The sequence below is a fragment of the Globicephala melas genome, chromosome 13 (assembly GCF_963455315.2).
Source record: "Globicephala melas chromosome 13, mGloMel1.2, whole genome shotgun sequence".
NCBI classification, from domain to species: domain Eukaryota; kingdom Metazoa; phylum Chordata; class Mammalia; order Artiodactyla; family Delphinidae; genus Globicephala; species Globicephala melas.
In genome coordinates this window covers 39,735,372-39,757,884 of record NC_083326.1, presented here as the reverse complement: position 1 = coordinate 39,757,884, position 22,513 = coordinate 39,735,372, and the positions used below count along the sequence as shown (strand labels likewise).

Genomic DNA, 22,513 nt, shown 5'->3' with positions numbered 1-22,513 from the left:
TTTTGAGTTTATTTTTGTGTATGGTGTTAGGGAGTGTTCTGATTTAATTCTTTTACATGTAGCTGTCCAGTTTTTCCAGCACTACTTATTGAAGAGGCTGTCTTTTCTCCATTGTATATTCTTGCCTCTTTTATCAAAGATAAGGTGACCATATGTGCATGAGTTTATTCTGAGCTTTCAATCCTGTTCCATTGATCTACATTTCTGTTTTTCTGCCAGTACCATATTGTCTTGATTACTGTAGCTTTGTAATATAGTCTGAAGTCAGGGAGTCTGATTCCTCCGGCTCCGTTTTTTCCCCTCAAGACTGCTTTGGCTCTTCGGGGTCTTTTGTGTCTCCATACAAATTTTAAGATTTTTTGTTCTAGTTCTGTAAAAAATGCCATTGGTAATTTGATAGGGGTTGCATTGAATCCGTAGATTGCTTTGGGTAGTATAGTCATTTTCACAATATTGATTCTTCCAGTGCAAGAACATGGTATGTGTCTCTCCATCTGTGTCATCTTTGATTTCTTTCATCAGTGTCTTATAGTTTTCTAGTAGAGGTCTTTTACCTCCTTAGGTGGATTTATTCCTAGGTATTTTATTCTTTTTGTTGCAATGGTGAATGGGATTGTTTCCTTAATTTCTCTTTCTGATCTTTTGTTGTTAGTGTATAGGAATGCAAGAGATTTCTGTGCATTAATTTTGTATCCTGCAACTTTACCAGATTCATTGATTAGCTCTAGTAGTTTTCTGATGGCATCTTTAGGATTGTCTATGTATAGTATCATGTCATGTGCAAACAGTGACAGTTTTATTTCTTCTTTTCCAATTTGTATTCCTTTTATTTCTTTTTCTTCTCTGATTGCTGTGGCTAGGACTTCCAAAACTATGTTGAATAATAGTGGTGAGAGTGGACATCCTTGTCTTTTCCTGATCTTAGAGGAAATGCTTTCAGTTTTTCACCATTGAGAATGATGTTTGCTGTGGGTTTGTCATATATGGCCTTGATTATGTTGAGGTAGGTTCCCTCTGTGCCCACTTTCTGGGGAGTTATTATCATAAATGGGTGTTGAATTTTGTCAAAAGCTTTTTCTGCATCTACTGAGATGATCATATGGTTTTTATTCTTCAGTTTGTTAATATGGTGTATCACGTTGATTGATTTGCGTATATTGAAGAATCCTTGTATCCCTGGGATAAATCCCACTTATTCATGGTGTATGATCCTTTTAATGTGTATTTGGATTCTGTTTGCTGGTATTTTGTTGAGGATTTTTGCATCTATATTCATCAGTGATATTGGTCTGTAATTTTCTTTTTTTTGTAGTATCTTTGTCTGGTTTTGATATCAGGGTGACGGTGACCTTGTAGAATGAGTTTGGGAGTGTTCCTTCGTCTGCAGTTTTTTGGAAGAGTTTGAGAAGGATGGGTGTTAGCTCTTTAAATGTTGGGTAGAATTCACCTGTGGAGCCATCTGGTACTGGAGTTTTGTTTGTTGGAAGGTTTTTAATCATGGTTTCAATTTCATTACTTGTGATTGGTCTGTTCATGTTTTCTGTTTCTTCCTGGTTCAGTCTTGGAAGGTTATACCTTTCTAAGAGTTTGTTCGTGTCTTCCAGGTTGTCCATTTTATTGGCTTAGTGTTGCTTGTAGTAGTCTCTTACGGTGCTTTGTATTTCTGCGTTGTCTGTTGTAACTTCTCCTTTTTCTTTTCTAAGTTTATTGATTTGAGTCCTCTCCCTCTTTTTCCTGATGAGTCTGGCTAAAGGTTTATCAATTTTGTTTATCTTCTCAAAGAACCAGCTTTTAGTTTTATTGATCTTTGCTATTGTTTTCTGTTTCTATTTCATTTATTTCTGCTCTGATCTTTATGATTCTTTCCTTCTACTAACTTTGGGTTTTGTTTGTTCTTTTTTCTCTACTTCCTTTGGGTGTACGGTTAGATTGTTTATTTGAGATTTTCCTTCTTTCTTGAGGTAGGATTGTATTGCTATAAACTTCCCTCTTAGAACTGCTTTTGCTGCATCCCATAGGTTTTGGGTCATCGTGTTTTCATTGTCATTTGTCTCTAGGTATTTTTTTATTTCCTCTTTGATTTCTTTAGTGATCTCTTGGTTATTTAGTAACGTATTGTTTAGCCTCCATGTGTTTGTGTTTTTTATGTTATTTTTCCCTGTAATTGATTTCTAACCTCATAGCGCTGTGGTCAGAAAAGATACTTGATATGATTTCAGTTTTCTTCAGTTTACTGAGGCTTGATTTGTGACCCAAGATGTGTGTACGTTCTCCTAGAGAATGTTACATGTGCACTTGAGAAGAAAGTGTAATCTGCTGTTTTTGGATGGAATGTCCTATAAATATCAGTTAAATCTATCTGGTCCATTGTGTCATTTAAAGCTTGTGTTTCCTTATTAATTTTCTTCTGAATTATCTGTCTGTTGGTGTAAGTGAGGTGTTAAAGTCCCCCACTATTACTGTGTTACTGTTGATTTCCTCTTTTATAGCTGTTAGCAGTTGCCTTATGTATTGAGCTGCTCCTATATTGGGTGCATATATATTTATAATTGTTTTATCCTCTTCTTGAATTGATCCTTTGATCATTAGTAGTGTCCTTCCTTGTCTCTTGTAACATTCTTTATTTTAAAGTCTATTTTATCTGATATGAGTATTGCTACTCCAGCTTTCTTTTCATTTCGATTTGCATGGAATATCTTTTCCGTCCCCTCACTTTCAGTCTGTATTTGTCCCTGGGTCCGAAGTGGGTGTCTTATAGACAGCATATATATGGGTTTTGTTTTTGTATCCATTCAGTGAGCCTGTGTCTTTTGGTTGGAGCATTTAATTCATTCACATTTAAGGTAATTATCGATATGTATATTCCTGCTACCATTTTCTTAAATGTTTTGGGTTAGTTTTTGTAGGTCCTTTTCTTCTCTTGTGTTTCCCACTTAGAGAAGTTCCTTTAGCATTTGTTGTAGAGCTGGTTTGGTGGTGCTGAATTCTCTTCACTTTTGCTTGTCTGTAAAGCTTTTGATTTCTCTGTTGAACCTGAATGAGATCCTTGCTGGGTAGAGTAATGTTGGTTGTAGGTTCTTCCCTTTCATCACTTTAAATATATCATGCCACTCCCTTCTGGCTTGCAGAATTTCTGCTGAGAAATCAGCTGTTAACGTTATGGGAGTTCCCTTATATGTTATTTGTTGTTTTTCCCTTGTTGCTTTTAATAATTTTTCTTTGTCTTTAATTTTTGTCAATTTTATTACTATGTGTCTTGTTGTATTTCTCCTTGGCTTTATCCTGCCTGGGACTCTGCACTTCCTGGACTTGGGTGGCTATTTCCTTTCCCATGTTAGTGATGTTTTCAACTATCATCTCTTCATATATTTTCTCTGGTCCTTTCTCTCTCTCTTCTCCTTCTGGGACCCCTACAATGTGAATGTTGGTGCATTTAATATTGTCCCAGAGGTCTCTTAGGCTGTCTTCATTTCTTTTCATTATTTTTCCTTTTTCTGTTCTGCGGCAGTGTATTCCACCATGCTGTCTTCCAGGACACTTATCCATTCTTCTGCCTCAGTTATTCTGCTATTGATTCCTTCTAGTGTATCTTTCATTTCAGTTATTGTATTGTTCATCTCTCTTTGTTTGTTCTTTAATTCTTCTAGGTCTTTGTTAAACCTTTCTTTCATTTTCTCCATCTTTGCCTCCATTCTTTTCCCTAGGTCCTGGATCATCTTTACTATCATTATTCTGAACTATTTTTCTGGAAGGTTGTTTATCTCCACTTCGTTTAATTGTTTTTCTGGGGTTTTATCTTGTTCCTTCATCTGGTACGTAGCCCTCTGTCTTTTCATTTTGTCTGTCTTTCTGTCAATGTGGTTTTCTTTCCACAGGCTGCTGGATTGTAGTTCTTCTTGCTTCTGCTGTCTGCCCTCTGGTGGATGAGGCTATCTCAATAAATGACTAAATTTTTAAGATCTAGTTTCTTCATGCCATGAATGAAGATCTAGTTTCTTCATGCCATTATAATTCAAAATTATAATGGAAAGAACGAATGCATGACAGAATTTAAGAAAATTTTGAGAAAAAGGAGAGGAGAAATTATTCTACAGATAGTAATACATATTATATATGTATTTAAATAATGAAGACTGTGAAACTATCATGGGGACAGGACCTGCCCCCCCAAAAAAAAAAACCTTGAAGACACTTTAAATGCATGTATTTGGAAAGTCAGAGAGAGAGTAAAATTAGTGATTCCTCAGTGGGAAAAGTATAGATTATCTATGAAATTATAGTGTTCAACACCTAGCTAACTTTCTTAGTCAGCAATTGTGGTTGAAAATAGCAGAAAATAATTCTGGCAACTTTAAGCAGAGACAGATTTACAGAAATCACATTGGGCAGCTCTCACAGTCAGTGGGGAACCAAGCTCAGAAGGTGACAGCATCCAAAAGATGTGAAGAAACTAGGAATAGATCCTCCCTTGAGCCACTGGACTAGGATGGTTAGGATGCTGCTGTGCTCCTGAAGCATCTGCTAGATCTCACTGCTGCCACCATGACCAAATTCTAATGATCCCTACATGTTTCACTCACTCCCTTAAGACTCTGAGACCCGGGCAAGAGCATCCAAAGGCAGAGCCTAGGTCACAGGCCTGCATCTTACCCTGGGTGTTGGGAAAGGGATATCTGCCCACTTTCGGTACTGTGGTGAGAGGCAGGGCCCTGGTGCATCAAGTCAGATAGGAAGGTGTCCAAATGCTGGGGAGCCAAAAATTTCCACTAACATTTGGAATAACTAAAATTAGAACCGTCCTTTATATCATAGGCCAAAATAAATTCCACGTCTATTCAGAATGTAAATGTGAAACTTGAGACCATAAAAGTACTTAAGGAAAATACACATGAATATTTATGTAATCTTGGCTTGGGAAAGTTGCTAAGCATGATATAAAAATCAGAAGGCCATTAAAAATGTCAGTAGCGAATATTTAATGATCCAGAAAGGGAACCATGGTCTGTTAAATTTTTTAAAAAATAGAATGTTATATGCCAGAATATTAACAGTGGTTTTCTCTGGATGATGAGACCAGAGATGATTTTTCATTTCTTCCTTCACGCTCTGTATTCAAGTTTGGTGGGGTTTTTTTTGTTTGTTTCAAAAGCTGTTATTGCTTTTTAAATTTGGAAGATTTGCTTGCTGGATTTGTACGAACACATAGATACCGGTGTCTCCATAAGTAAATTTTATGCTAACCACTACAAAAGTGAAAATAACTCTTTAAAGAGCAGGTAATGAGACACTTGTGTGTAGATACCCCCATCTGTATAAAAATCATGTTGAATGGCTTTTGGTATTGGCTCCATCTGGTGGCGCTTCAAAAGGAGGACCTGAATAATTGGATGATGGCTGTAAGAATGCCCCCCAAGATTGATGCTTCTCTCACCTCCTCCAGTGTTTTTTGTTTTGGTTTGTTTTATTTTGTCTTGTTTTTAAGAGAACCCATCTGCTTGACTACAAAAGTACCAGTTTGTACTTAGGGTATTGGCATCTAAAGGAAGCATCACAGATATAAGGATTCTGGAGGTAATGTTTATTGTGGCCTATATTTCATCACTTTATACTCTTGCCTACAAATAATGAGTTGCCCCACCATTTCCTGTTGTAGCAGCCTTTAGATTCTTAATATCTGGTTCCCTCTTTCCTGGGATTCCTATCTCAGTAAAGGATGCTCAACATCTATTTGACATAAGAGACCAAGTGGGCTCTTCCTGTGTAAAGGTGAGTCGCCCAAACAGAATGAAAGGCTCCTCACAGAAACCTTGATACCGAAGGATGGAGGAGAGCCCTTTACGTTCAGAAAGGCATATCGTTGACACGTTACGGAAACAGACCAAGAGATCTGGAGAAGCAAAGAAAGAAAGAACACAGAAATGGCCATTTGTTCCATTCTCACCACTCAATTGCTTTTCCTACTTGTAAAAGAAAAATAATCATTCTGGCTTGGAATTTCTAAATGCCTTTAGCCTTTGTGAGTCGATGTGTATGACCTTCCTGGGATTTTCTAGTTGATATTGTTATGATCTAAGAGATCTGCATAAAATTTTTATATATATATATATATGAAAGACTTACTAATATCCCTTTTTCTATGACTGTTTCCTCAGGGAACTCATTGAACATGTCTGTTATTTTTATTTCTCAGTCATAAATGGCATGACTCTGAACTTCTGTAAGTTTCAGAGTCTCCATGTCTCCATCCTTCACGTTAATATAGGAACCTCATTGCTCTGGACTGAAATTAAATCGGTATACAACTGTTCTTGTTGTTAGTTGGCTTCGTTAAACGGTTTCACCTCAGTCACTTTGCAGGGTGGACATAAAACAGCTCGGGCGGCGTATGCGTATTTTTTTGAGCTCCATATTTCATGTAGTTTGCTCATGTTGAAATTTTCTGCTATTTTTCTCTTATGTATTTTAATGATTTGGAGCCAGTAGCAGCTAGATGGAAGGAAAAATATGTTCCTTTTTTTTCTGATAGAAGCTAAGAAGAGTTGTTCATATGCTGATTTCCTTGATGTTGAAGAATGAAGTTCTGTTCACTGTTTGTGGAATCTGGTGATGCTCTGGTGAACAGCGTCGGTACCACAGTGGTTAGGGATGGGGAAGTGGCAGGAGCTGCATCAAGGCACGTCCCTGCCCACCAGCACCCTCCCCTGGTGGATGAGGAGATGTGGGTGCAATGAGGAGAGGAGCACACACGGCAGGAGGGCTGAGGGCTCTGGGCTCCCAGCTCCCTCCTGCCCAGCAACCCTCAGTCGCACGTGGTACAGTCAGACTCACACTGGTCCTTTTCTTGTCTCTTTCCAGGAGCAGCCTACTGCCAGTTCATGGACATGCTCTTTCCTGGCTGCATTAGTTTGAAGAAAGTAAAATTTCAAGCGAAGTTGGAACATGAGTACATTCACAATTTTAAGCTTCTGCAAGCATCGTTTAAGCGAATGAATGTTGATAAGGTAGGAGACACACTTGTACCTCCATAAAATGTATTGTCTTTGCTTAAAATGGTTTTTATGCAGAGATGCAAACATCCAAAAATGTGTCAATGGGATATATCTTGACATCACTATAGTAGGTTGGGTCCTGTACTGGGCATAAAGCACCAACCCTCACTTCCCATATTTGCATGAGGTTTTTATTTGAGGAGATTTCTAAACTTGTAGCCATTAGACTAAAAACGCTAACAGAAATTATGAATGCTGAAATGTTGTTATTCTGTATTAGCATTGCAGGTGAGAAATTTTTATGTTTGCCAGATGCCACTGTGGTTCTTTGAGTGTTTTGTTTCTTTAAAGAAATAGCATAGTACGGTAGAAATGGCACGGGTTTGAATCCCAGCACCATGACTTGAGCAAGTTATTTAAATTATTTGAGTCTGAGTTTACCCATCTGTAAAATGGGACTAAAACCCCCTTCCCTGTGGTTATGAAATTAAAGCGAGGACTGCATGTTAAAGTGTCCAGTATATACACTCAGATTCTCACTCAATGTCCATAAAATATTCTTTCACCCACTTTGAACTTCATAATTTTATTCTAGAGTGATACAAATGAAGTTAGACTAGAGTCCTTTTTCCCCCATAGAGGACTATTGCTGAAGCCCCTTCAGGCTCTGCATGTTTCCTGCTATTCAAGTACATATTACGTTCATAGTCTTTATTTAGGATATAGCTCTTGGAGTGAATAGTTTGGAAAGAAATGAATTTTGAATAAGGGAAAAGAGAAAAAACAGCAGGGGAGAAATAGAAAGTTTTCTTTTCATAGATAGTAGCAATAAATAGGCTATGGAAATAAATATTTAAATTTGGGGGCTTCCCTGGTGGCGCAGTGGTTGAGAGTCTGCCTGCCGATGCAAGGGTTCGTGCCCCGGTCCAAGAAGATCCCACATGCCGTGGAACAGCTGGGCCCGTGAGCCATGGCCACTGAGCCTGCGCGTCCAGAGCCTGTGCTCCGCAACGGGAGAGGCCACAGCAGTGAGAGGCCCGCATACCGCAAAAAAAAAAAAAAAAAAAAATTTAAATTTTGGGTTATAAGAGATAGAGGTTAAAAAGGAAAGAAAAGTTTGCTGAACTGTATATATTTTTTAATTTATGCAATTAATATCTTCCTAAATCAAAGCATTCTTATCAAAATATTAAGAAAATTTTGGCTTCTCATTTTCTCACAATTTTTATTGCAAAACATATATCCTCTTTAACATTTTAATTTTTTGACTCCTTTTCAACTTGATATCCTTTGCTGTGGTTAATTTCCAATTAGCTCCTTCTGTATTTATTCAAAACCAGAGTTATATAGATTCTTCTTCCTTATTAGCATCACTTCTCTGTACACTTCTGTATCATTTTTCTATACATGCTTCTAGATCAAAAAGGAAAGAAACACCCATTCATACGTTTATTGACGGAACTTGCTGTGTAACAAAGTTGGGGACTCCATATCTCCGTAGAAGTGTACACTCAAGAGAGTGGGTCAGCCATTGTTAAGAAATTTGAAGATAGGGAATTCCCTGGCAGACCAGTGGTTAGGACTCCCAGCTTTCACTGCCGAGGGCACAGGTTCAATCCTGTCTTAGAGAACTAGGATCCTGCAAGCCACGGTGTGGCCCAAAAAAAGAAAAAAAGAAATTTGAAGATAAAATTCTTGTACTGGAGGAACACTGACCTTTATGACCTTTGTTGGCCTCTCTAGCTTAATATGCTATGATTCTACCCAAAGATCCTGGTATAGAGACAGTGATCCCTGTTCATGTTTGTCATAGCCTGCGACAGCACGTGGGAAGCACATGTACAAATATTTCCTCACCACCTCAGATTTTGAACTTATGACCCTGGAACTTTCATTTTGATAGGAATTGCTAAGTTAAGTCAACAGAAGTTAAGTGCCTGCTTTGAATGGCTAATGCATCATCATCATCTAAAACTGTTTATAAATGTTCACGTTTGGCAGAGAGCAAAATATAGTAGCATGTTAATTAAAGGGCCTTATGCTCCAAGAAGGCACTTTCTAAAACAATCACAATACCAGCATAAACAAAACTTATAAATCAGAAAACATGAAAATACTTATATTTGTACAATGAAAAGACCTCGAAAGGGAATACTGATTGGCTCTTTAGACTGCCCTTTAAAAACACTTAATTTACACCCAGTCTTGATAAGATAGTTACAAAATACAAAAAGAAACCTGTTTAAGACATGTACCCCCCTGGCACATTAACTGTGCTCCAGTGTAACCCATGAATTACTGAGCCCTGTATTGTGGTTAGTTGTTTTTATTTTATGCTTGTCTCTCTACATTGTAAAGACACTCCGTGAAAGCTCATTTTGTTGCATAGGAACCATTAGATTAGTGTGAGTTCTCATTGACTTGAGTCTTATTCATTCGTACTCTCTAATAGCTACAGTCCTTTTAAGAGCTTATTCCAACACAGCTAGACCAAGTGTTACAAAGAAATAAGGAAAACCTTTCAACCTTGAAACAGCACAACATCCCAGACCCATGTTTTGGGGGGGATATGCTTTGGCAATAAACATTCTACGAAGAGGATCCGCCCCTCTTGACAGCTCAGGGTATTCCTTGTTTCGTGTGGTTTGTTCAGATGTATTAAATATTCCAGGAGAACCAACTACGACATTTTAATTTTTCTTTAATATAATGAAAAATTATATGAATTCTGGAGTACCACTGGCTAAGACACTGGGGGAGAGGCCAGCAGACATGAATTGCGGATGTAAGGTTATATTTAGGGAACACTTCAGTTGTATTCAATACAAACAAGGCTGAGGGTCGTGACTCACCAGGTGATTTTATATTGCAGGTAATTCCAGTGGAAAAGCTCGTGAAAGGGCGTTTCCAGGACAACCTGGATTTTATTCAGTGGTTTAAGAAGTTCTATGATGCTAACTACGATGGCAAGGAGTATGACCCCGTAGAAGCACGACAAGGGCAAGATGCAATTCCTCCTCCCGACCCCGGCGAACAGATCTTCAACCTGCCCAAGAAGTCTCACCATGCAAACTCCCCGACAGCAGGTACCGTAACAATGAAATCCTAGAGTCACTTTCACAGGCCCTCCTGCGCCGTACTGTGAACCGATTTACAGTTTTAAATATAGATCATCATCTATAATCCTTCAGAGGAAATTCACGAAATAGCCATCCTGTCTCCTGTGTGGGCAGTGCCAATTTCTATGTGATGACATTCAGCAAGACCTCACTTAGCCAACTTCATCCCAAAGTGAAGTCACTGAGGATAAATACCTAGAACTTTAAAAAATGTTTTAACTATTTTAGAGAAAAATCTTTCTAAAATACATTACAAACATTCTTGTGTAGAAAACAGACTTTACCAAGCAGAATGTGTTCTTGTCCAATGAGGGCCATTAGTATAAACATCAGCTGTGACACTGCAGAGGTAAACGATGAAATCCTCAGAAACCATGTGTTTCCATCCTGAACACCAGTGTTCACACTTGTTAAGTCAACAGCCTTAATTCTGTAAGAATGCAAATTCCTTATTTATGCCCAACTTCCAATGAGAATTATTAGAAATGATTATAACAAGACTAATACTAAGCTGTGTGGACATGTGTCTGGAACTCAAGGAAGTGTCGGCTAGAGGTAAACATTGGTGAGTCTTCCATATCCAGGTAATTGAAGCTGGAAGTGAGTCCCCAGTGAGAAGGGTAGAGTCCCTGAGGAACTTGAACATTTCATGTTTTGGTAGAAAAGGAAGGGCTTACATAGGACCAGGGAAGACACCAGAAAGATTGAAAGAAATGAAGGAATGACGTGTCAGGGAAATAGAAGGAAGGGAGCAGAACGGTCACCAGTGTCTAAATCTGCTGAGGAGTCAAGTACAACGAGGACTGGAAGGGTCCTTTGGGGTCACTCAGTGGAATGATGGGTCCAGGAGGGGGCTGAGGAATTGGAGAAAGGAAACTGAGACAGCATAAAAATCCAACTTCAACGCCATAGAATAAATACACTTAAACGAAGCACAGATCTTTGGGAATACATACATTTAAGAGGCAAGAGGAAAAAGAGGAAGCTGAGAAAAGGAGGAACATCAGGGGAAAAACCAGCTCAACATCAGAGAACAAACAGTAGGACGTTTTTAGAAAGAGGGATCACCAACAGCGCTGAGTATTAATTGTTGGAGAGATCAGATAGGATGAAGCCTGAAAATAGGCCAAAGAAAGAGATCTGCCTCCTGGGAGGTGATTAAGAGTTCTTTAGAGAATTGGTCTGTAGAAATGCTGAATCCATACACCTAGATGGCAGCGGCTTATGAACAAGGGCATGACACACAAACGTGAAAGTGATGCGAGAGGAGATTCCACCTTCTCCAAATCAGGAGAATAAGTGGAGGAAATAAAAAGATTTTGTTGGTGTCGGGGGAAAAGCTGACAGTTGCTTTAGGAAGTAAGCTTGGGGAGAGAACGGTATTGTCCTCGATTTGATTTTGTTTGCTTTTAGGACACGGCACAAGGAGCAGGTTTGTAAGATGGGAGAAAGGTCCGTGAGAAGGAATAATAGGAAAAAGGAGGGGAAACTGGTGGAACAATGACCCTGAGGCTGGAGGGAAAAAATGGGGTCAAGGGCATCGAAAGAGGTTTGGCGAGGAAAGGGAATGTTTACCTTTTTTCAGAACAGAAGTGCTGGGAAGAGTTTGGGTAAAAATGAAGCCACAGGGAGTTTGGGGAACAAAAGTTTATTGCAGTTCAAACAGGCCTTCAGCTTTTGTCAGAAAGTGTCATTATTCTAGGACCAGGATAGAGAAGGGGAGTGGTGTGTCTCCTTCAGAGCTGGGGAGACACAGGCAGATGGAGTTGGGGGACAGGAAGGTACGAAAACCAAGAGCAGCTGGTAGCTCTCACCGCAAGCTCTTTTTCTGCAGCTGCTAATGATGTACAGATTCATCTTGAAACTCAGCTGCTACTTTTTCAAGTTTTCAGCAGTGGAACCGGACAGGCCTCAGAACATTTTTCTTCTACAGTCATAATGTGTCCTTAAATTGGCACCAACCATTCTAACCCCACCCCGCCCCCAAACAGAACTGTCATTATGCTGCCTTGGCCTCATTTTCAAGGAATTCCCTCATCTGTCTTTCACAAAAGCCACAGAGAAACTTGTGCCATTTTGATAGAAAGAATGTCCATGAACCTGGAAAAGAAATACGTTGTTTCCAGAGCTTAACTTCTCTGGTGACAAAGCTCAGGAAACACATTAAAGTCAGCAGATCATAAATCTGGTTTTTAATGTTCTGGAAGACAGTATTGCCAAGGCTTGTGTTCCTGATACCTCGACCATGTTTACCTCATTGGTCTTAATCAAGGAGGAAGGATATTTCCAGAAGTCAAACCAGTCATACGGTTTTTTATGAGACATGTTCTGACTCTTGGACATGGTGGGGTAGTAAAACTATACTGAAAAAATTCTAGCAAGGTATACATCACATGTAGAACATTGTTTTAAAAGCTATAATAGGAGAAAGGCTCCTATAAATACAATGAGACCTCATTTTTTTCTGGAGGTCATGTATCCAACTCTTGGGAAAACAGCCAAGAAAGTGTAAGTCAAAATGTCTTCTAAAAGTCAGAATAGGTGTTGTAAAATCTGTGCTATAAAATTCATACACTTTACTCTTTCCACAAGGGAGAGTTCCTAGAATACTTACCCAGAGTCTGTTTGCTCTTTCTTTTATATATTTTTAGTTATTTTTAAAATTGACATCTAATTGACACACCACATTGTATTAGTTTCAGGTGTACAACATAGTGATTTGGCATTTGTACACATTGCAAAATGATCACCACAATGATTCCAGTTACCATCTGTACCATACAAAGTTGATACGATATTATTGACTATATTCCCCATGCTGTACTTTACACCCGCATGACCTATTTAGTTTATAACTGGAAACTTGTACTTCTCGACCCCCCTTTATTTGCTCTTTCTTGACTTGGATATAATTATAACAAACATGGGGATATGGTTTCTCAGCGTGTATCTTATTAGGGCAAGGAGTATACTGATAGCACTACAAAATGTGAACATCAATCAAAGAAGAGCCAAAAAATCTTAATGAAACCTTATAAATAGTCCAGCAGCCGGAGATCTCTATTGCTGAATGAAAGAGCTCCGTGTCTCTCAGTAGCCCTCAAGATCTGTATGACACCAGCATGTACTAATCGATACACTCAGAGTTCCCTTCTAATTCTTAAGATTTTAATTTTCTATTTATAATCATCTCTCCCATGAATTATTTTACAGTCTCTAAACTAGCCTGTCTGCCTCTGGTCTGAAACCATTCGAGACCATCCTCGTCGTACATAGGTCTGATTGTGTCCATCCAAAATTTAAGACAAATTAAAGTGCTTGATGAGGTGAGGGTCAGCTGTCTGGGAAATTCACATATCTATGCCAGTCATCTCCCAGTGATGCCAGGTCAGTAGCATTCAGCAGTAATTTCTGTGCCCATCTCTAGGCCTTGGCCGTTAATCATCTGTATTAGTGGAAACAAGCAACGTCGGGTGTAATCGAAAACAGGAGATGGTCTTTAATTATTTTTTCCTTTTGGCTTTGGGATATTTGGTTCATTTTGCAGTGGCTTTATCTCTCTCCAAATATATCCTTAAACTAATATTAAAAGTCATTTGCATGTCCTGACTATAAAACGTGCTAGATTTTTCTGCCATTTCAGTATAGACACCAGTATTCCGTGGATTCAGAGAAGCCATAGAACCCGTGTCTGTGTGAACCCGTGTCTGTGTGTAAGTCTGGATGACTTACCTGGGCCGTAACAAGCTTCAGCATGAGCAGAGGCTGTCGCTAAGGGTGGATGGCTGCCTGGCAAGTCTTATTCTATCTACATCCTGAGGAATTGCATCTTGAATTGCTTTTGATCTCCCAACAAGGAGCATATGTTAAAATACACATTTTTATAATGACATATCTATTAAATGCATATGTCATCGTGAGTCATGATGTTTATAAATTTATTGCTATGAGCCATATCTGCAACTCGAGATAGCTGTCAGCGGGATCAGTTTTTATGTGTGAGCACTTAACTAAACTTAAAACGAAATTTGAGGTTGCGGTTCCTATAGCAACCACAGCTTAGACATGTTGCAAATCCACATATATTAATGCATTGAAATCAAACTCCCATATACAAATATAGTGTGATGGATTTAGAGTTGCTATGGAAATTGATTCTGAGCTTTCTCTTTTCCTTAGGGACTTTCCTTTAGGCATTGTAGCCTCAAAATAAGATTAGTAGAAATACTAGAAAAATGATTTCAAAAAGGAAGCAACCTAAGAATTAGAATTGAATAGAATAAAGCATTTGAATGATCATAATTAAATTCCTACATGGAGATTTAAATAAATCCTAACAGCGACTTTCAAAAACTGTATTGAGTATATGAATACTCTCACTCTTAATTATCTTTAATTTTGGGTTCTCTAAGGCTGTTCGTACAACCTTAACAAAGTGATTATGTTTATTGATTTTATTTGTTTACCAGTGTTTGCATATTCTTTGAGTACCTGAAATTTAAGTAAGCATCGCCTATCACCTTTGCGGAAAGAAGAGTTGCTTTTACTTTCCCCAAAAGTTTGGGGGTTTTGGGGGGTTTTTTTAAGAGAAGCAATGCGATGTAGCAGTTTACAATGGGGTTTTTTATCCTTGTTCTGATCTTGATTTTCTGGCCCAGAATGTGGTCTCCCTTGGTCAGTGTCACTTGAAAAGAATATGCATTCTGCAGTTGTTGGTCGTATGGTGTTTTAGAAATATCAGTATCAAGGTAGTGGATGGTGTTATTCAGATCATCTCTGTTTTTACTGATTTGTTGTTGTTGTCTCATTCTAACAATTGCTGCAAAGAGAGTGTTAACATTTATTGTGGAATTACCGGTTCGTCCCTTTAATTCTCTCAATTTTTGTTTCCTGTATTTAGGGCTCTGTTGTTAGATGCGTAGATATTTCTGATTGTTGAGTCATGCTGATGAATTGACCTTTGTATTTTATAAGGCTTCCCTCTTTATCTTTGGTAATACTCTTTGTCTTGAAGTCTATTTTATCTAATTATTAATATAGCCACTCCAGCTTTCTTATGCTTACTGTTTGCGCGGTGTATCTTTCTCCATAACAGGTAAATTTCCACCTATCTTTGTCTTTATATTTAAAGTGTGTCTCTTATAAACAGCATGTAATTGGGTCTTGCATTTTTTATTCATTCTGATAATCTCTGGACATTGGAGCGTACAGTCCATTGTTAATGTAATTATTGATTTGGTTGGATTTAGATCTATCATTTGTTTTCTGCTTGTCCCCTTTGTTTTTTGTTTCTCCGTTTCTTTTTTCCTGTTGTCTTCTGAATTTTAAAAATATTTTTTAGCATTCCATCTTAATTTATCCATTGCCTTTTTAACGGTACCGCTTTGCATAGATTTTCTTTTCCAGTGGCTGTTCTAACGATTACCGTATATATTCTTACCTTTTCACAGTGTACTTAGTATTTCGTGTAAAATGTGGAACCCTGGCAACCCTTCCCTCCACTGTCGTTTGTTTTGGCTGTCATATGTATTACATTATAAACCCCACGAGGCAGTGTTATAACTTTTGTTTTAAATCAACACTGTCTGATATCGTGGCTTGTGAGCACTTGAAATGTGCTTATTCTGCCTTGAAATGTGCTGCAGGTACACAATGCGTGCTGAATTTAGAAGACTTGGTATGGGAAAAAATATAAAACTAGTTAATAATTTTTATATTGATTACACATAGAAATTATAATTTGCATATATTGTGTACATTTTGCATATATATTAAAATTCATCTCAAGATTTTTTTTAATGTGGCTACTAGAAAATGTTTACTTACATGGTTCCCATTATATTTCTATTAGGCAATGCTGCTTTAAATAGTCATATGAATTTTAAAGATATTAAGAGAAAAAACTTATTTATTTTTCATATTTTTACCATTTCCAGTGTTCTTCATTCATTCCTGAACATCTGAGTTCCCTACTAATTTAATTTCTCTTGAGACTGAGTAACTTTCTTCAGCATTTCTTGTAGAGCAGGTGCAATGGCAACAAATTCTTTTAGTTTTCCTTTTTCTATGAATGTCTTTATTTCACCTTCATTCTTTTGTTTTTTAAACTTCTGTGCATCAAAGTACACTTTTTTTTAAAATTTAATTATTTATTTATTTATTTATGGCTGCGTTGGGTCTTCATTGCTGTGTGCGGGCTTTCTCTAGTTGCGGTGAGCGGGGGCTACTCTTCGTTGCAATGCACGGGCCTCTCATTGCGGTGGCTTCTCTTGTTGTAGAGCGCGGGCTTCATGGCTCGCAGGCTCTAGAGCGTAGGCTCAGCAGTTGTGAGGCACAGGCTTAGTTGCTCCGCGGCATGTGGGATCTTCCTGGACCAGGGCTTGAACCTGTGTCACCTGCATTGGCAGATGGATTCTTAACCACTGTGCCACCAGGGAAGACCTCACCTTCAATTTTTTTTTTTTTTTTTTTTTTTGTGGTATGCGGGCCTCTCACTGTTGCGGCCTCTCCTGTTGCGGAGCACAGGCTCCGTATGCGCAGACTCAGTGGCCATGGCTCACGGGCGCAGCCGCTCCGCGGCATGTGGGATCTTCCCGGACCGGGGCACGAACCCGTGTCCCCTGCATCGGCAGGCGGACTCTCAACCACTGCACCACCAGGGAAGCCCCTCACCTTCATTCTTAAAGAAAATTTTCCTAGGTAAAGAATTCAGACTGATCTTTTATTCCTCCCTCCCTCCTGTTAAAGATATCTTTCCACTATCTGTGACCTCTAGAGATAAGAAATGCATACTCATTCTAATCACCTTCCCCTATAATGATAAGTTGTTTTTCTCTGGATGCAGTCAAGACTCTTTATCTGTGGGTTTCAGTAGTGTGGCTATGATGTTCTCTTTGGACTTATCTTGTTTTGGAGTTCATTAGACTTCTTAAATCTATAAGTTTATGTCTTTTACCACATTTGGGAGACTTTCAGCCATTATTTTGTCAAATTTCTTTCAGCTCCATTCTCTCTATCCTATTTTTCTGGGACTTCATTTTTCCATATGTTAGAGCTTTTGAAATTATCCCTCAGGTCCCTGAGGCTCATTTTTTTCCAGTATTCTCTCTATTGTTTAGATGGTTTCTATTAATGTATCTTCAAGTTAGCCCTCTTCTTCCTCTGTCATCTACATTCTACTACTGAGCATTTTTTAAATTTCAACTTTTTTTTTTCAGTTTTAATTTTTTTTCTTTCTCTCTTGAGATTGCCTATCTTTCATTTATTATGAGCATACTTTACCTGGCTGGGAATGGTTATGATAGCTGCTTTAAAGTTCTTGTCTGCTAATTCCACCATTTCCTGACTCTTCATATGTTGAGTAATTTTGGATTGTGTCCTAGACATTGTGATGTTATATTATGGAGACTCTGGATTTTGTTATATTGCTCTGCAGAGTGTTGATGTTTCTGATGTAACAGGTATTAACTCAGAGTCCAAGTAAAAAGTACTCAAAAAGTTATATTTCACTCAAGGGTTCTAACCTTGGCCTCAAGCCTGTACCATTATACAAGACCTTTTTCCTTATTATTGCCAGGATGCAAATCTTCATTTATCTTTTGAGAAACTCCACCCTTTAAACATAAATGTTAGTCTCACCCCAAAGCTACATTTACTCTAAGAAATGAATATTTCCCATGTCTTCTCTTTAGACTTAAGCAGTCCATAATGGCATTTACTTTCCAGAACCCTGTTAGGATAGGCACAGGCAGTGCCACCTTTCTGGTCCCTTCATGATCTCTCCATCAAAGAGAAGTCAGGGCTATTTATTCTTACAACTTCCCAGTGTATATCTGCCTGGTACTGCTGTCTCACAGTCCCCAGTCACCTAACCACATACTGTACTATCCCTATACCTACTTACTTCAAGGATCCAATGTTAATTTTAAAAGATCATGCAATATCAACTCATAACAAGGAAGAAATGCATTTTTCTTACCAGTCCCGTAATTAACAAGACTTCTTTTCAAATAGGTGTTAGCACGTCTCCTTATTATCTGAACAATGTATCTTTCACTCAGTCCCTGCCCTATATCAGCATTGCATGCCCTTGGCCTGTTCATGTTGAGAAACCATCCCATTGCTAAGCTGCATACCAGTTAATGGCTACACCCTTAGCTACAAGTAGGCCTGGAGAAAATGGGAAAAAATTATGATGGTTCAATTAATTAAATTCTTAGATGACATTCCCTACTCCCTAGAAGGAGAAGAGGGGTATTGGTGGTTTTGTTCCTCCAGTTACACATCTATCGTATGTGAAATATATAAGATAGGCGTTGGGATACTTTTCTCCTCGAAGAATAATTAAAACGGCATTTCCGTATCTATAACACTGATAAAACCACAGCATCACATATGAGCAGTGCTCTGCCTTGCCAGGAGACTGAGTATCTATGAGTTTGGAATATTGGGCACAGAGAGGAGCAAAGAGTCATGAAGAATTCAGGAGCTTCAGATAGGAATCTTCTGGCAGTGCCTGTGTAAGAGGCCAAGGGCTTCTTCCAAGGAAGAGCCCTGCATTTTTCATTTCCATCACAATGAGTTTGCTTAAGGAAACAGCACCTTTGACAGACAATTTACTAATTCAGTTTATAATTTTTAATTGTTTTGGCTTTGGGGGATCAAAATATGTCAGAGTTTCGTTTTTTTTAAAACCGGAATTTTTTCAAGCTTGGAGATCAAAACCTACAAAATGTTGTGGTGTTATTGTTGTGTAACTCTCAAAATCTAAATCTAATATGAATAGAATTTTTAATGGAAGTTAGGGAAAAGGAAAACATTTAAAATGTAGAGGGAGTCATCAAATATAGAGGGAGTAAGTATTGAATACATACTAAATGCCAGCTATTGTTCTAAACACTTAGCCTGTGTTAGCTCAGTTTAGCTTCACAACAATCCTAAATGGTAGAGAGTTCCCATTACACCCCTATTTTAAAGTTGAGGAAACTGAGGCACAGAGAGGTTCAGCAACTTGTCAGGGTCACACACTGGAAATAGGGAACCCTGTGATTCCAGAGCCCGATGCTCTCTAACCATTATATTATTATATTGCCCCTCTCAAATATCATGGATATGGTCTTATGTTAAGTTCTTATCTGCTCCCCACACTATACTGAACCGCGTAAATTTTCACAAACGAAATTCAAATTGCATACTGAATGGAGGAAATAAAAGGCCCTCCAGTGTTATAAAGCAGGGGTCCCCAACCCCCGGGCCACAGACTGGTAGCAGTCCGTGGCCTGTTAGGAACCGGGCCGCACAGCAGGAGGTGAGCGGCAGGCGAGCGGCAGGCAGGCGAAGCTTCATCTGTATTTACAGCCGCTCCCCATCGCTCCCCAGTGTCACATTACTGCTAAACCATCCCCCCCTCCCCCAGTCCGTGGAAAAATTGTCTTCCACGGAACCGGTCCCTGGTGCCAAAAAAGTTGGCGACCACTGTCGTAAAGGTTTGAAACAGCACATGCTGTTCTATTCAAATGGCATTTATTTTTTTAAAGAGCAATAATTTTTATTTATTTTTTATTTTTTTAAGGGTTTTTTAAAAATAAATTTATTTATTTATTTTTGGCTGCGTTGGGTCTTTGTTGCTGCACATGGGCTTTCTCTAGTTGCCGTGAGCGGGGACTACTCTTCGTTGTGGTGCATGGGCTTCTCATTGCGGTGGCTTCTCTTGTTGCGGAGCATGGGCTGTAGGCACGCCGGCCTCAGTAGTTGTAGCTCGCAGGCTCTAGAGCGCAGGCTCAGTAGTTGTGGCGCACGGGCTTACTTGCTCCGCGGCATGTGGGATCTTCTCGGACCAGGGATCAAACCTGTGTCCCCTGCATTGACAGGCAGATTCTTAACCACTGCACCACCAGGGAAGTCCCAAGAGCAATAATTTTTAAATGTTCAAAAACATTCCCGTCATCCTTGCAATAGGCTCTTGGGTGAGAGTCACTATATTTGATATATGTTTGTAAATGCAGGAAACGTTAAGCCACTTGTTCCAGGCCTCTTATCAGCCCCGAAGTAGAAATGTGTATAAGGCCCAGAAAACTGAGCCCTAGGTTAGTGGGATTACTTATCTCTGATTTCTTAATCCTTCAATTCAGATAATTCTCTGAGTTAATGGTCTGGGTGATTACAAAGTGAAGAGTAAGTGCTTCAGACAAAACTGGCCCGAATTTCAGCATGTCATACTCTGTGCCCTCACAGCGGACTTTGCAGAAGAGGGTAAGGGCCTCCATTGTTGCCCCAGCTGCACCTGGGAAGCAAGCCATCCTAGCCCTTTTTTAAACAATGCCGGGTCCTTTCATAACCAGCACTGGGCCATTCTTATATAGCTGCTCCCTTTACATGCTGAACTATTAACCAGTTCTGCAACTCAACCGCACGTGTTCCTGTGATGGATCGTTCCTTTTCTCTCCATAGATATAATAACTTGGCATTTAGCTTCTCAGCCTCACCATAAAACTTGTCAAACCTCAGATAGGCCATAACTTACCATTTATTTCAGTTTCCATGAGCAGAACATCACAGATCACCAGTGAGCCTATTTTTCTTTATCATTGGTGCCTTTTTTTGTCCCTTGGTATGTTGGGCAGGAATAGAAAAGAGTTTTGACCTGAAGAGTTTTCTATACTCCCTTTGAATTGGGTTCCGTATGAGGGGAGTCACATCCCATCCCCTTTCCCATATTCTGTTGGTTAGAAGCAAGCCCCGGGTCCCACCCACATTCCAGGGGAGAGGACTGCACAAAGGTGGGAATAGCAGGAAGTGAAGATGTCGCAGTCACCTTAAGTTCTGTAGTCACAGACGTTTACAGTTTGCTATGGGGACTCTGGGGAATCACTGAAAGGTTTTTTGTTTTTGTTTTTGTTTTTTGCGGTACGCAGGCCTCTCACTGTTGTGGCCTCTCCCGTTGCAGAGCCCAGGCTGCGGACACGCAGGCTCAGCGGCCATGGCTCACAGGCTTAACCGCTCCGCGGCATGTGGGATCCTCCCGGACCGGGGCACGAACCCGTATCCCCTGCATCGGCAGGTGGACTCTCAACCACTGCGCCACCAGGGAAGCCCACTGAAAGGTTTTAAGTACAACAGCTAAGAAGCTGTTGCAGCCAAACATGTAGGAGTGGAGGGTGGCCTGAATAAAGGTCATGGCCATGTGGGTTATAGAGACTTTTAAGCAGGTTTAGTCAACAAAACTTGATGGTGATGGGATATGAGAGGTGAAGGACAGGGGAAGCCAAGGATAAATGATGCACAGTTTCTGGCTTGGTCAATGGTTGGGGGAAGCAGAAAACCTGGAGCGGGAGCCAGCTGGAGTAGAGTAGAGTGGATGATTCCAGTGGGGCTCAGCTCTGATTCTCACCTCCCCGAGCTCCAGCGGCTCTGTGGCCTCAGACTGTCTCTCTTTGCAAGGGAGTCCCGGTAAGGTAGTGTTAGTGGAGCACAGCAGACTTCCCACCATCAGCAAAACAACCTGAAACACTTGGTCTTGCCAATGGAATCAGCAGGACTCTGAACATCATAAAGGAACTAAATAGTTGTGTTCCCCTGAAATGGCCGTCTTCGTTCGTAAGCTTTTTGCTTAAATGACTGATGTATGCCAGGAATGCATGACACAGTGATGTTGTTGTCATGGTGATGCCTGTGTGTCTTTATTCTCAGCAGGCTGTCTCAGTTTGTTGGACTCTTTCAATCACCAGCTTTCCTTACTGCTGCAGCAAACAGGCAAGGGAGTGTTCCCCTCAATTATTGTTGGGATTCTGGTGCATCTTGTTTTCACGGGGGTGAGGGAACCTCACCGTTTCTAGAGAAAAATTGCTCTGAGAACAATTTAAAAACAGGAATTTGAACTAAGATAGTAATTGTTTGGCACCTAATGCGTTTCAAAGCACACTTAATTCTCTACCAGGGTGTGAGAGGTGTGAAAAGTCAGCTTATCGAAAGAAATATATACCATGTTCGTGTAACTTCTTACACATCAGAATTTTTAATATTTGAGCTAATTTTAAGATGAGGAGTTCTTTCCTGCATTTTTTTTTTCCCTCTGAAAAATTCTCCAAAACCAGAGTGACTCAAGCAGAGCCTGGAAAATATTGGAGAATCACATGATGGCTAAAAATAAGCACATCATCTCCAGCAGGGACAGTAACCAGGGCAGAAGTAGCTCAGTTCTTGAATGCTCACACTGGCTGGACATGCTCGGCTGAGTCAGGCCCACTCGCCCATCTCAGTGGCCACCGGTCAGGGAAGCCTCCGGCACTGGGGCTCTGGGCCCTGGCTGTCGGTGTTGCTCCCTGGCATATTTTTGCAGGGCAGAGCCGGTCAGCACACTGTGTGATGACCCCGAGCTGGGAGTAGGCTGGGAGGGACACCGGCTGA

At 39.8% G+C, this 22,513-nt stretch overlaps 1 protein-coding gene across 4 annotated transcripts in view; it reads left to right on the top strand.

The window, feature by feature from the left end:
* The window catches only part of MAPRE2 (microtubule associated protein RP/EB family member 2), a 162,243-nt gene that overhangs the window by 116,959 nt on the left and 22,771 nt on the right, over window positions 1-22,513 (top strand). For all 4 annotated transcript variants that reach the window (XM_060310151.1, XM_030876524.2, XM_030876523.2 and 1 more), the window contains 2 exons: window positions 6,856-7,001; window positions 9,862-10,075. In XM_060310151.1, the coding sequence (XP_060166134.1) occupies window positions 6,856-7,001; window positions 9,862-10,075 (360 nt within the window). The remainder of the gene's footprint in view (window positions 1-6,855; window positions 7,002-9,861; window positions 10,076-22,513) is intronic.